The following is a 14,825-nucleotide window of genomic DNA, read 5'->3' as shown; positions in this document are numbered from 1 at the left end:
CTTCAGCCAGGAGGATAGGGCCCCTGTTTTTTCTCCCACACTTCTCTTTGAGTCCCAAAGCCCCTCAGGGATGGTTTTCTTTTCCAAGTTCCTCCTGGGCAAACACAGGTCTCCCTACCATCCCCTTACACACTCAAGCACAACCTTTCCTTCCAAGAGCGGTCAGTTTGGTACCAGGCAGCTTCCTGGGTGTCCCAGAGCCCAGGAGAAGCAAGGTGGTGTCCCCTCTGCACAAGCACCCAGGACCCTGCAGCACTTGTCACAGGAACAGGGGCTTTCTCTAGGGGTCTGCAGCCACAGGCTCTCATGTCTGAGAGCCTGGCCCCATCCTGCTGGATTGCCAGCATCCTGATTTGATCCGTTTAAAAGTATTGATGATGTCTTGAATGTGTCTCCGCCTTTGGTTTGGTGCTGCCAGTTTTACCCTCCCTCCCACGTGGTGCTGGCTGTTTCTCAGAGGCTCAGGTCTGCAGGGTTTCCCACCGTACATCTGAGCAGAGCTTGGAGTTGCTGAAGATCACAGTGCTCCCGTCACCCACCCACAGCTTTCCTGTGGGTCCAGCTCCCTTCAGACACCACTCCCAGCTTCCTTTAGATGCCATTTCAGGGGGAAAAAGAGCCAGCAAATGCTGGAAGTCAACTCTGCTGAAGCCCCCTGACCTGCGTGGTGGTGAAAGAAGAGGTCTGGGATGGAGGAGGACACTTTGGGGACATGCTCACCCCTCGTTGGCTCTGATTCTCTGATAACGCAGTTCCCATGCTTTTTGCTTGATAAGGATATACCAAGTAATATGCCTGCCTTATACTTTTATTTAAGTGAGATGTATTGCCTCTGGCATGTCTTCCTTCTCTCATTGTACAGCATAGGGATATGGACCTGACTTCAGTTTTCCATGAGTTGGGTTTTTTGAAAGGGAGAAAGAAGGTCAATAAATAATGAGTACTTTTGGCTGGATCTTGCCTACTGGTTTGTTTTCTCTAGCTCCCTGTTTTGGGTGAGTTTGGCCATTGGTTTTCCCAGCAGTACAGCCAGTTGCACTCTTCATGCTGACTTGATCTTGGGGCTGTTTTGAAATGACACCAGTAACATCTTTTTGTTTTGTTTTGTTTATTACATAATTTAAACATTTTGCTGATAAAGTTTTTTTGTCAATGACCATTTTTTTCATATAGCAACAGAAGAAAAAAAAAATTAGGCTCCAAAACTTTTGACAAAGGTGAAATTAGTGGCATGGCAACTTCAACCCCTTCCCCTCCCCACCCCCACCCCCTTTTTTTTTTCCCCCCCCAAAAGGCATTTGAAGTTCATTTCTCTTTCAGCAAATTGCACTGTTTAAAAGTGGAGGTTCAAAGACCAAAACCCACGAGCTTCTTCCCACCCCTCCCCTGCATCCTGGAAACCCCAGTCCTCACCTCCCTGGCGGTCACGTGGATCTTCAGGGATGTTTATTTTTTTTCTCCATACCCACCCAAAGACATTTTCCAAACTGGTCCCAGAGCTGAATGACCTGTTACAAACCCCCCCATCCCACCCCCCCTGTACTGTGAGTTTTACTGAGCAGATACACAAAGGCGCAGGTAAGACTAGTAAAACAGAATATACTCATCATCCGTACCACAACTCTACGTCTCTAAGGCATGCCGTCCTAACTGCAATGGGATGGGAAGCCGCCTGGCTTCCCCTGCGTCCCATCTTGCGTACCTGAGGGAGGGAGGGAGGATCTGAGATGGCTCTCGGACACGCTGCCTGCCTTCCTTCTCTGTCTCCTTTGTTTTATTTCCCTGTGTCTTTTCCTCACTTAAAACCCGCTGTCCTTCCTCCCCCTTCAAAGAGGCATCGCTCCCCCAGGAGGTTAAAATCCCGCTCTATGTGTGTGTATGTGTTTTGGAGGCTAGTCGCCACCATTGCTTTTTTTCCTCCAGCTTGGAGCTAAGAAACATGGGTGATGTCTGGCAAGGAAAGGAGGCTGCTCTCTGTAATAACTTCTGTGTTAGGGAGGAGAGACTGAAAAACTGAACATGTGAGAACAACAGGTGGAGAGGACTCTAGCTACTGGCTTATGTATATGTTGGGTGTCTCATGGATGAGATGTCCCACCATGGGCACCTGCCCAGTGTGTTAGCTAAGGGAGCTCAGTAGGATGCTTGTGAGCCGCTCAAACTGGCTGAAGACTTCTCTGGAGAAGAGGCGTCCCTGCACTCCAAGTCCCGCACACTCTTGCCACCTTCTCTGCTTTGGTGTCTGCGTATCTCCTCACCCCACGGGATACGTACGCAACTGCCTGGAGATACCAGACCTGGCACTGAGGGATTCAGCTGCCGAATTTACAACAGTTCCTGAACAAGTCTCTCTGTGCGGAGGGAAATCCCTGGCAAGAAAAGACCTCTTCTGGCCTTTGGGCATGTCACATCACTTCTGTCTCTCTTGCTTTCCCTTCTGGGAAGAGCTGTGTCCTCCTTGAGAAGCTGTCAGCTACTGTTCGTAAAACCCTGCCTGCTGCAAGGAGCCTGTGGCTGTAGGCTACCTTGTTTTGTCCAAAGTTGCTTGCTGTTATAGAGATGCCAGCAGCATCCAGCAGGTCACCAAATTTAGTGCAATCTTCCATGAGAGCAGCTTGTGACTTTTAAGGGGACGGGCTGTGGGGGGTGTAATTTCAGGTAATTTCTGATCTTTCCCTGAAACACCCTGGAGCACTCCCAGCCCTTGGTTGTCTCAACACAACACTGTCTCTTGCTGGGGACCAGCAGCTAGTCACAGCGCTGCCCTAGGAAAGCCACAAAGCCAGCATGGGTAATGGTCGTGCTTTGGGAGAGTGTGGTGGTGTGGCTTAGCCTGAGCCTAGTTAGTCCAAAATTATGGGGAGTGGGCAGATTTCTAGGAGCTATAGGCAGCAGGGTTATATCCAAAGCAATACAAGGTTAGATGGAGCAAAGGGAGAGGAAAAGGTGAGGAGTAAAGCAGGACTGTACCTTCTTCCTTGCGGCTGTGATCTTTCCCAGGGGCTGTGCCTGGTCCTTGTACCCTAGAGATGCTCAGCAGGACAACGGCCTGCTTCAGCAACACTCCTCTCTGCAGGACTTAATTTTCTTTTGCTCCTTGTTACCTGCCCTGATTTTAATGCGAGCGTCTCCACTAGGCTCCATCCCTGGTATTTGGGAGCATGTCACAGGGAGGAGAGCAGAAGCCTGGCATGTCCCAAGGGATGTGCAAAGTAGCCACAGCTGGTTTGGGAGGGGGAAAGTATCATGCATTTAATAAACTCCTCAAGGAGAGGAAGAGGGTAGGAGTGGAGGGAGAAGGGGGAAGTTTACAGACAGAAATGGAGAGCTGGAGCCTAGAGGATGGGGTTGGACCCAACCTCCACAAAGCTCAGTCAGGTTTGGGGCAAATTCTCACCAGAGGCTTTGGGTCACCACCTGCTCGCTGCTTCTTCCCTTGTTTCTTGGCTTCATAAATGGCAGGTCCCTTTCTAGGTGCAGTGGGGTGCCCTCTCTGACACTGGGTCTGAGTAGAGCATCACCCCAACTCCACTTGCCTTGGGGTGGGTTGGGTTCACTTGCAGCCAAGGAAAGGTAATGACATCCTCCCCTAGTAATGCTTTGGCAGCAATGCTTGCCAAGGCCTCTGATCCCCTTCAGCAATGCCCTCTCCATGATTTTTCAGGGCCAGAAGGAGGATTTTGTTAGCTGGCTTGTCCTACTGCTGGCCTGAAGTGATACACCTGCCATGGGGCACCGAGCCAGTTGGGCTGCAACTGCCCGCTGCCAGCCAGGATTCATTTGGTCATTGTGTCGAGAGGCCCAGAGGGCTTGCACTAAAACTATTTAAGAAAAAAAAGTCCACCTAGATTTACTGAGCTTAAGTACTGTAAGATGATGCAGAAGAGGAAGCCCCTGCTCTGAGCATGCTGGGAGGATGGACCGGGGGGACCATTTCCCAGTGACATGCTGGGAGGGGGGTGCCAGAGCTGCCTCCCCTCGAGCGCACCAAGCACATCACTCTCTTACTGGTCCCCCCTCCCTCCCCACATATGAGGGGGAGGGCAGTTCCCTGAAAAAAGAGACCAAACCTTTCCCTTCGGGGCTGTGCTGCAGTTCCCTGGACATTGCTGCACGATGGAGCACTGGCGCCGGGGGAGAGAGGCAGACACGAGCAGGAGGCCATGGGGTGGGGAGAGAGATGGAGACACGGACTGAGAGAGAGAAAAGAGTGATGGAGAGCTGTAGGCAGGCGGGACACGAGGGCTGTCTCGCTGCAAGACCTCTGGCGCTTAGCCAGAGGCGTTGATGTAGAGCTGGCTCTTGAGGATGTAGTCGATGACAGGCTGGCAGAGGTAATCCACAACGTGTCCGTCTCCATGCTGCAGGGCCAGTCTGGGGGTTTTGGGGGAGAGAAGGGGGTCAGAGCCCATGTGGGTGGGTCAGATACCCCTGCAAATGGAGGGGCTGGCTGGGGGCAGCCATCTCCCCACTCCGTAGTGGAAGTCCCCCTACATCACCCACCTGCTTTTGGTGGAGCTGACGACTGACATGGGGTGGTTTGAGTCGTCCTTCACCACCAGGATGTTGTTCTGCAGGGGAAGAAGGAAGAGAGGAGTGAAGGGATGGTCTGAAAGCGGGTGTCTGCCCTGCCAGCCCCCCCCACCCCACTGGCCTCAGGGGGCTGCTGCATGGTGGCCCTATTGCTGATCCCACCTAGCAGCTGAGAGCATCTGGCCTTGAGATATCTTGTGCCCTGTGGCAGAAGTGCTCGCCTGGGTAAAGAGAGGCTGCAGGTCCTCCCACAGCCTTCCCTGGCCACATATGTATTCACTTACTTTGTACTTGCGGAGTATGGAGGAGTGGTTCATGATCCGGTCGGGGTCTGCTCCATCCCGGGGCACCACCACGATCCCAAACTCCCCGACGATCACCTCCATCTAGGAGCAAGCCAAAGCAGGGAGAGCTTTATAGCCACCCCATGAAAAACCTGCCACTGTCTGCCGACCCTTCTGCACTATGAAAGCTGGGCCATGGTCTGGATGGAGACAGAAAGTGAATTTGAGGCTATATCTCAACAGCCTTTGGCAGAAACTTGGAATTAAGGCATGGTGAGTGGTCTGCAGTGGATGAAGTAAAAACGCACAGAGTTAAATCCTATTATGAGAAAATGAGGTTAGGCTTTAGGGAGGACTTGTCATGGTAGAAGGACCGTGGTGGCAGAAGAGATTGCCCAAGAACATGGCCTCTGCCTCGCTGGAAGGGTTTATGAGCAGGACGGACATGTTGGTCCTGACAGAGGTCTTGTAGGGTTGTTCTTGCAAAGTTGTTTGCACCGAGGCCGGTGGCCAAGTTTGCCACTGCGGGGGGAGAGCTCCTGCTGCTCACACCTGTCTCAGGTGAGACAAAGGAGGCTCATCTGAAAGAGCGCTGGGTCAGCAAATTCAGGCAGCAGGAGCCTGTGAGGTGGTGCTGGGGCAGAATGCCTCTTCTGCCTATGCTTTGAGATCCAATTTTTGCATCCTTTGTGCTGGGCTTCAAGACTTGCCTCATCTCAGGTTTTGCAGCCTTTCAGAGGAGATATCTGCCAGCTAAGTTTTAAAAAAACACTTAGGATTGAAGATGCGGTAACTGATTTTAGAAATAGTTGAGAGGCTCAAGATGGAGGGAATGGGGGGATTGTGTTGACCGCCCAATTTCAGTAAAGAGCCAGGTGAGCTCCCACAGCCAGCACAACTCTGACTGCTGGGAGGAGCATGCGGGTCAGTGACCCAGCCCCTCTCTAGGGCTGATGTCCTCCCATGAAAATAGGGCATCTTCAGGTGGTGACCGCAGTGTCCAGGGTGCTGGGTGTCCTGCTGCAGTCCTTCACTAAGGGGGCTGGGGGGGCCCACAGAGGGGTGGGTAGTGGATTTCGTCCATTTGAGTTGTGGCAGTGAAGTTGCTGAGATGGGCTCATGTCAGCTGTGAGTTGGTGTGAGGCATCATCTGCCTGAGAAGTCAAGATGGTTTTATTTCTTGGCCTTTATAAAGATGGGTACTTGGGTACCCTGCATTGCAGGAAAAGCCTTTTATTAAGTAAAAGCTGTTGATTTGGCTGTAAACGTGTTTAATTTCTGAGGTCTGGCCAACTTTTGTAAATACTTTATTTTCTGTACCTCCACACTTCACTCTGCTGAGACTGGCATCTACTGGATGCTGGCTCCTTCTAAGAGACAAGGAGTGGGAGGGCAGCCTTCGAAAATCCCTCGGGACAGGCTTACGCTGCACCCCAGGTGAAGTCCTCTGTGTGAACAGTGAGTGGGACCAGGGCTTGGGTCTGTGGAAGGGGAGGCTGGGTAGGATTGGTGACCCTGGAGCAGAAGACCCTGTCCCTCGGGCTGCCCTTGGGTAGGGGAGGTGAGGGTCAGGGTTGGGATGGAGGAGGCAGTGGGGATGGTTAGCACAGTTCCTGCCATCCCAAGGGACCTGAGTGGCTCCCAGGAGTGCTGGGTGTGGGAAGCAGAAGAGGAGGAAGGGATCCTGGGGAAGAGGAGCATGGAGGGGTGCCCAGCGGTAGTGACTCACGTCTGCCTCATTCCAGAGACCGGGGATGCAGAAGGACTCCAGCAGGTCGCTGCCACAGAGCAGTAAGATGCGAAGCTCTGAAGAAAAGAAACACAGAAGCTCAGAGGTGGGAGCAAACAGGGCTGAGCAGGCACTGTCCCTGCCCCCTGCCATCCCATTGCACTGCTCGGGGGGATCCTTTTCTGCACAGACCTCTCCTGCCAACGCAAGTCCTGCTAAAGATCCCGTGGTCCTTCTCACATCTCTACTGGTGCCAAACATCAAATACCCCCCACCCTACTTTATTTCAGCTTCTCTCCTGTGCTGCTGGGTTGTTGTCAACGTTGCTACATGCTGTTCAACTATGGCTGTGCTCCAGTATTGGAGGTGGGGTATCCCTGGGGAAGGGAGTAATTTCTCCATGCTATGGGCACTGACAATCGCTTTGTGATCTGCTGCAGGGGCTCCAGCCATGGGGCAACGGGGAAAGCCCCGGAGACTGCTCAGAGCCCTGGGCATGGCCATGTTTGCTTTAGCAAAGCTGATGGTGTGGGTTGCTCATCTTGGAGGACTTCCATGTCCTCCCTTCCTCTCCCCAGGCTGGGACTGGTGCTTGCCGACAACTTGCTTTGAGAGTTGGCTTTGCTGCTCAGCAAGAAAGTTGTGCTGCGGAAAGGAGCTTTCTGCTCCAGTGGGCCCATAAAGATTAATTTATTTGCACAATCACCAGAGGAAAGCCATAAACCCGCCCTGAGGGGTGGGAAGAGGTGGCTGCATGGGAAGGTGTCTCCCTGGTTGGCATTTCCAGGTGGCCAAAGCCTTTGGGCTCTGCATGGTGCCAGTGCTAGGATGACTGTTGTGCCAGGCTGTGTGTGCGCTAGCCCATGAAATGGATCTCAGAAACACCAGCAAGCTCCCCATGCAGAGCCCTGGGTGATGTACTGTGGTGCCAAGTGTGTGGCAGCCCAGTGGATCTCAAGCCCCTAAAGGGTTTTAGAGAAAGGGGCACCGTGGCTGGTTGGGCAGCTGAAATGCCTCCTGCTGCCACACGCAAAGCTCTGCAGGGCTGCAGGCAATGCGAGCATGTGGGTGACACCACCACGAGAGGGCAAATTTGGTGGCACTTGGGGTGACTTTTAAGGCATGATGGCATGGCAGGATGTGCTATTGCTGGGAGCCGGGTCCCCACTGCTCACTCCCTTATTTTAGGCTGTTTGTCTGCCAATAGGAATGGGCTCAGGCCAGTTTAGCACTGCTCCTGTTTCGCTCCTGAGCCTCGATAGCTGGCACCAGGGTGAGGTGATCCAGCGTCCTTTGCTCGCCACCAGTTCTGCTGTGCAGCTGCTCCCAAGACACATAGCGCTGGCCCAGAGGAGCCGGAGCGACATGGAGGGGGGGGCTGCATACTCACCGATCTCCTCGTATCTCATCACCGTCCCCAAGTTGGCGTTTTCATCTGGGGAAGGGAAGCAAAAGAGAGGTGCTGGTGTGTGGCCTAGATGAGGGGTCTGGGAGGAAGGCTGGGGGCTGGAGCTAAAGCAGAGGTGATGCTGGACCTTTCCTCTACATACCCACAAAGGTGAAGCGCTCCATGGGTGGGCGAACGCAGCAGATCCGGCTCAGGCTTTCTCCCACCTTCCCCAGGATCTTTGCTAAAGGTGAAGAAGAAAAAATTAATGGGAGAGAGGCTGTGTGACCAATGCACGCAAGAACTTTGGCCACCCTGGTCCTGAGACATACTCCTGTGCCCAGGTGCGGGAACTGCTCTCAGCATCTCCCCACCACCTCCTTTCATGGTCTTAACTCCCAAGAGTGCTATGCTGTGCCTTGAAGGGACCAGGTGGACAGCTAAAATCACTAAAAAAAAAAATAATAAAAAAATCACAAGATGTTAATTTTTATGGGATTTAAGTAATGTCCCCTCTCCTCCTCGGCTAATACCTCCGTGTCCCACATCCCACCGGCTTGTGGGAGATCCAGCCACGTCACTGCTCCTGCTAGTTCATCCCTTGCATGCACCCCATGGGTACCACGCAGGCTTTCTCTTAGCTGATCTCACTGCCTGAACATCATCCAGCTGAAGTCCAGTGAGATTTCACAGCCATTTTAAGCTGTTCTTGGCTCCCCTTGCTGTGCTGGATGCTAACTAACTCCTCCATTGCATCCCCACCTGACCCTGGCCTCGGTGCATGGAGCCTGATGAGTGACCTGACCCAAAAGTAAGATGATGGAGCACTGTTTCTAATGCTTGGCAGCCCTGGCTGGGAGGTGAGGGGTGGATAGTCATCCCCCCTTCCCTACCGCGCTGCCGCTTACCCGCAGTGGGCTTGTTGGAGACGTTATTGTTGTTCTGGTAGATGGTCTGCGAGGACTCGTTCTGGGGCTGGCCGATCACAGGAGTGATGGAGGGCGTGTTGACATTGGAGAGGATGCAGCCAGTCACTCTCTGCAATGAAGGAGAGATGTAGCTGGAACAGTGCCTTCACTCCAGCTACCTCCCAAAAACTTTACAACCCCCATATCGAGTCTCCGCACCCCAGACTGAAGGTTATTTTCAGTCACAGTATGTCCAAGCTCACTTTAGGATCTCCTGTCCCATCCGACCTCACTGGATGGACCTGGGGCTAGCAGGAGGCTGTGGATAATGATTCGTGATTAAGGCTGGGAATGGTGGGATTAACTTTTTGTGTGGACCCATGGGGCTGGCAAGGCTGCAGCTGTGCTGCCTGCGGGAAGGCATCGCCCCCATCGGCTGGAGGTGCTCATAAATTCTGATGAATAAATAAAAATACAGCAGCTGATGAATCAGCTGTGCAAAGCCAGCAGCTTACACATCACCCTGGGAGCAAACATGCCCTCTTGTCCTCCACCGGCCCCTGCAGGAGAAGGCAGCTCCAGGGGCTCTCTGGCTTCGACACCATGGTCTCTGGCTGCACTGGACATCCCGTTGGGCTGGTTAATGCTACTCCTGTGCCTCCTGTCTGGGGTGCATGTGAGTTTGAATGATGCTGTTTTAACCATTTCCCCTCCTTGGTTTGCTCGCTATATCCAAGTGTTGGCAGCAGCCCTGGTCTCCCTGTCCCTGCAGTCACCCAAGGGCAATCACCTTCCTCCTCGGCTCTCAGGCCTCCCTGGGCTTCGGAGGGACTTTCTTCTGCGTTTTGTGCTCCCCAGGGACTTCTCAGATGCTGAATTTCCCACTGGGTCACTCTGTCAGGTTCATGCAGCAGTTTTGGCTCAGTTGATGAGTAGGGATGCCCATATCTACCTCTCCTTCCCCTCAGGGTGGACCAAATGGTCGGCATTAATGATTTGGGCTTATGCCCACTCTGCCTTCAACCCTGCTCCCCTCCTGGTGTGCGTGGGACTGGGACAGCTGCTGGCTCTGGCTGGAGGGCTCAATTTGCTTTCACCGTCAGGGCAAGGAGCTCAAAGCGGCTGTGACAGGGTATCTTGCACCTCTTCCAGGTCAGGATTTTGGGTGCGTTCCTGCAAGTCTTTTCTCTGTCTGTCCCGGCTGTATTTTGGTTGTTGATGTCCACGTGCCGGTGCAAGAGCAACCCCAATCCTGCACTCTGGCCACACCCTCACCCCAGGTGCACCCACGGTGCAGAGGCTGCCTCACCTTCATCAGGTCGCGGTGGTGCTCCAGCACGCTGCAGGTGGTTTGCCAAGTATCCTGGTAGCACTCCCAGGGATCCACCCTGCAGAGAGCACAGCAAGGCAACAGTATTGGCCAATGGCCACTGCCTGGACCTCCTGGCCATGCCACCTCCTCCCCACTAGGCTGGCCAGCAGTGCCATGAGCAGCCACTATCGCTCCCCCAGTTCTGCCATGGCCTCTGGACATCCAGTTCTCCTTAATAGCTTTGGGGACCTGAATGTGTGCCTGGACACCTTTCCACTCTTGGTACCCAACTAACCAGCTTTCCTTTGGCTTGGATGTAACCACACGTGTTACAATCCTGTTTCCTGAGGCCAGCCCAGAGATGTTTCTGGTCCCACCTTAGCTGCCGGAGGGCACATGGCAATGCTGGGAAGGGGAGAGTCCGTGGGCTGCTGCTGCAGATGTAGAAAGGGAAGGTGCCACGGCACAAGGCTGGGGTGCGCTGGGTGACTTTGGGTCTCACCCAGACACCACAGACTCAGCGGGGGGCTTGCAAGACCCTCTGAAGCCAAAGGGTCCCCTTGAAGGATGGTGTAACACTCCTCATTGGTTCTCTGCTAGACTAGGAGAGGAAGGCCTCTAGTTTTTAATCAAGGTTTGGCAGGGAGAGGAGAAAGTGCATCCTCGAGCTCTAGCAGCTTGTGGCATCTCCACTTCATACGTGTGACTTTGCCCCCACGGTGCTGGGGAAGTGGCAGGGGCTGCCAGGGGCTGCTGGTGCCGCAGCGGGTGCGGGCTCTGCCACTCACCTGATCCAGTCAGAGGACTGGACGGCCAGTTGGCACATGGTCAGGCGGTGCCGGCTTGAGACCAGACCCTGCAAGAGAGGGTGATTCAGGAACAGTTACAGGAGGCAAGCATCGTGCCCCGGCCAGCCTGGGCTCACAAACCTTCCCAAGGCAGAGCATCAGGCTCGCTCAGATGACAGAGGCCAGAAGGATTTCTTCCTGCCCACAAAAAATTATTTAAAGTCCTGTTTGCTGGAGGCGAGGAGTCCCTGCCTTACTTCAGCCCTTGTTACGTACCAGTTGGTAAGACTTGCTCAGCACCACCACTCTCAACCCTGTGCTGCAGTGGGGTCGGACCTGGGGATGGTGGTTTTCTTGATGAAATTTCTCCAGCTTTCAGGAGAAGAGGAAAATCTCTCCGCACCTAATTTGGATTTCTCCTGCCACAGAAAGTGCTTTTAAAGGTCGCTATTTGCATTGTTGCCATCCCCACAATAAAATTTGCTTTGAAATCATTCAAACAAACAAAAAAACCCCAACCCAACAAGATGACCACTACCATTTTGGGTGAGTATGTTTCTCTCTGCTGTCTAGCACTTTGGCTGGTTGTAGGGTCTTGCTGCAGTTTTTATCTAAAGAGTGGGTGGTTTAATACTCTCCTTCCTCTTGGAGACATTCCTGTGGTCAGGAGCTGCCCCAGGCAGAAGAGGTCCATGAAAGGACCACAGGTACAGGCAGTGCTGCCTAGCGCTCACCCCTGGCTTCAGACATACCATTGCACGTAGGAGGCAGAAAGGGAAAATGCAAGTGACCCACCGTCTTCCCATAGGAGTCGTGCACAGGCGAGACAATGCCACCAATGACAATGAAGCGTCCGGTCTTGTGCAGGTAATCCCGGGCTCGCTCTGAAGGAGGAGGACAAGGAAAAGGGTGCAGGGGGATTCAGCTGGACCCACTGAGCCCTGCAATACCCCGCTGCCACCCACTGGCTTTCCCCAAAGCCCATGGAGCCGCTCATGCCAGCTCAGGCAGCACCAGATGGGCAAGGCGACCAAGGGAAGGGCTGGCTTGTCTCATTCAGTGCCGTTCTTGGTGATGCTGAGCATGGATTTTCCTAGCGACCCCCAAATCTTGTGGGAAGGGATTTGGTGGAAGAAGGCAAGTCTTTAGCAGAAGCTAAATCACATTCAGACCCCAAATCACCTTCAACCACCTCACCAGGGCACCAGAGGGGCAGCCAAAGCCTGCACTGCTGAGAGCTGCTCAGCAGAGATGGGCTCTTTTGTCAGCCCTGGAGGAGGCAGACTGAGCTCACAAGGCGATGCATGAAGCTGGTTCATTCACTGCCTGCAGACAAATCCTTTCTATTTTTCCCTGCCCATAAACTATATCCCTTTCTCTCCCCATGAATTCTTCCTTTCTCGCCTGCTACAGTTTGCTGCTGACTACCAGCCAAAAGCTTTCTTAGCAGCTGGAAGGTGGCTGATGGCTCCCCTAACTTCAAGCATCGCTTCTGACAAGGACCCCTTAGATGTGGGCAAGATTAAAAAAAACAAGGATAATAACAAAACCTGCTGCCTCCACCACTGCTGGGCTGTGGAGACAACCCCGTGGTTTTATGAGCAGAAAACTTTCTGCCAGCTCATGCATCAGTGGCTGGCCGTAACTCCCTGCAGGAGGATGTCAATACAGACTGGGGGGTGGATGGGTTGAAAGCAGCCCTGCCGAGAAGAGGATTCTGGTGGGTGACACGTTGGACATGAACCAGCAATGTGTGCTCGCAGCCCAGAAAGCCAATCACGTCCTGACTGCATCACCAGCAGCATGGCCAGTTGAGGGAGGGGATGCTCCCCTCTACTCCGCTCTTGTGAGACCCCACCTGGAGTATTGCATCCAGTTCTGGGGTCCCCAGCACAAGACAGACATGTGTCTGTCATAGAAGGGCCATGGAAATGGTCAGAGGGCTGGAACACCTCTGCTATGGAGAAAGGTTGAGAGAGCTGAGGTTGTTCAGCCTGGAGAAGAGAAAGCTCCATGGAGACCTTATTGTGGCCTTTCAATATATAAAGCTGGCTTATAAAAAGAATGTAGACTTTTTATCAGGGCCTGCAGTAACAGGACAAGGGGCAACAGTTTTCAATTAAGCAAGGGTAGATCTAAGGTAAATATAAGGAAAAAAAATTTTTACAGTACGGGTGGTGGGATGCTGGAACAAGTTGCCCAGAGAAGTTGTGGATGCCCCACCATTGGAAGTGTTGCAGGTCAGGTTGGACAGGGCTTTGAGCAACCTGATGAAAGACATCACTGCCCATGGTGGGGAGGGGTTGGACTAGATGATATTTGAAGGTCCGTCACAACCCAAGTTTGTGATTCTAAGATGTGCTGTTGGTTGACAGCCTGAATAAGAAATGCCATCACGCACGGGGCTGCATACATGGGTGCTTAGCACGGATAGATCCCTGCCACCCCCACTGCAAGACCCACACCTCATGTGCCGCTGTTTTGGAAATCCTGAAGGGTTCACCAGGAGGACCAGTCCACCAGGACCAAGATGCTCATCCCCATCTGCTCCTCTCTGCTGGAAAGCACTGGGCTGCTGCTGGTGAGCTCCCCACCTCTAGCTCTAACCCTGCTTGCTCCCTGCTTGCTCCAACTCTGCTTGCACCAACCTTGCTTGTATCCTGCTTGCTCAAGCCCTGTTCACGCCCTGCTTGATCCAACTCATGGACAGCAGCTGCTGGGAGCTGCTGCTGCAGGACTAAGTCTTGGCAGAGGAGAGACAATATTGGTCTGAGAGCATGTCATCACACCAGGATGGGGGAGAACCCTTCCTGCATGCACTGGAGAATGGGAGGCTCAAATGCCCTGCATGTGGGCTCCTGGCGTCTACCCTGTGTGGTCTTGGACAGACAGATGGAGCCATCCTGTCGGGGAACGGTAGGTCCACTGCAAGAGCAATGGCAGGGCTAGTCATGGCATGGTCCCTGCTGTGGCTGCTGGCCGATGCCCAAAGTCTCTCTTGCTTTTGGGCACTTCTCCCCTGCCAGTTTTCCCTTCTTTCCTTTGGCTGGTCCTGATGCAGCCACCCATCCTGCTTCCCTCCCTGCCTGCAGGCAGGGCTGCCTCAGGATTTGGGCAACTGTGATTATGTCCTCCCCTTCTAGAAACCTCTTTGCTGATGCCTCATAGGGTTGCACCCATCTTTGTCACGGCTCTGCTGCAGTGATGCTGTTATCCACTGATGCATCTGGCTCCCTTGCCTTCAGCCATTTCTCCCTCAAATTCTCTCTGCTCCCTGCTGATACATGGTATTAAATGTCAGCCGCATTGTCCCTGGGGCTTTCCCCTGGTCCCCTTCCCGTGGCACCCAGCACCCACGCCCCAGCTGGTCCCCCAGCAGCCGCATGGCTCTTACACCACTCCCACCCTGTGTCAACACGTTGCCTGTGCCCCACTATGCCAAGAGACTTGCCAGAGTCCCTCCAGCCTGACGCACAGTCTTGGGCTGATATTTCCAAAAGGTGGCATTTGAGGATCAAAATGCTGGTGAAGAGTTGCTAAACTCCTGTGGGCTCCTACGCTGTGTCTGACCTCCCTCTGCTTGCCCGGAGCACACACGTTTGTGCCCCAATGCTTCTCTGAAGATGCTCTCAGAGAAGAAAAAAGGGTTCCTCACCAACACTCAGGACGGAAAGTCCCATCCCATGCTGCAACAACAATACCTCCTGCCCCCCCAGGCTTTTGTAGCTGTATGACCCACCCCCTTTACTTGAGTTCTCCCACTGGCTGCATTGCAACCACTTTGTCCCCCAGGCAGGCAGCCTGTGCATGAACCACAGCACTGCCGTGGCGTTGCAGCCCCACAGAAAGCGAGGAGGAAGAGGCTGGGAGGTGCGAGCGTGGGG

General features: G+C 53.6%; 1 protein-coding gene across 1 annotated transcript in view; it reads right to left on the bottom strand.

Moving 5' to 3' along the window:
• Positions 1-1,270: 1,270 nt before the first annotated feature.
• NMNAT2 (nicotinamide nucleotide adenylyltransferase 2) overlaps positions 1,271-14,825 on the bottom strand; it is a 31,922-nt gene continuing 18,367 nt past the window's right edge. Inside the window, exons 2-11 of the mRNA XM_049809011.1 lie at positions 11,737-11,825; positions 10,942-11,009; positions 10,151-10,229; positions 8,842-8,971; positions 8,097-8,177; positions 7,937-7,981; positions 6,547-6,623; positions 4,818-4,919; positions 4,504-4,571; positions 1,271-4,374 (exon numbers count right to left, since the gene is read on the bottom strand). Coding sequence (XP_049664968.1) covers positions 4,272-4,374; positions 4,504-4,571; positions 4,818-4,919; positions 6,547-6,623; positions 7,937-7,981; positions 8,097-8,177; positions 8,842-8,971; positions 10,151-10,229; positions 10,942-11,009; positions 11,737-11,825 — 842 coding nt within the window. The 3' untranslated portion in view covers positions 1,271-4,271. The remainder of the gene's footprint in view (positions 4,375-4,503; positions 4,572-4,817; positions 4,920-6,546; positions 6,624-7,936; positions 7,982-8,096; positions 8,178-8,841; positions 8,972-10,150; positions 10,230-10,941; positions 11,010-11,736; positions 11,826-14,825) is intronic.

The sequence above is a fragment of the Accipiter gentilis genome, chromosome 8 (assembly GCF_929443795.1).
Source record: "Accipiter gentilis chromosome 8, bAccGen1.1, whole genome shotgun sequence".
NCBI classification, from domain to species: Eukaryota; Metazoa; Chordata; class Aves; order Accipitriformes; family Accipitridae; genus Astur; species Astur gentilis.
Note: the sequence above shows the minus strand (reverse complement) of the source record. Positions and strands in the feature narration are given on the sequence as shown.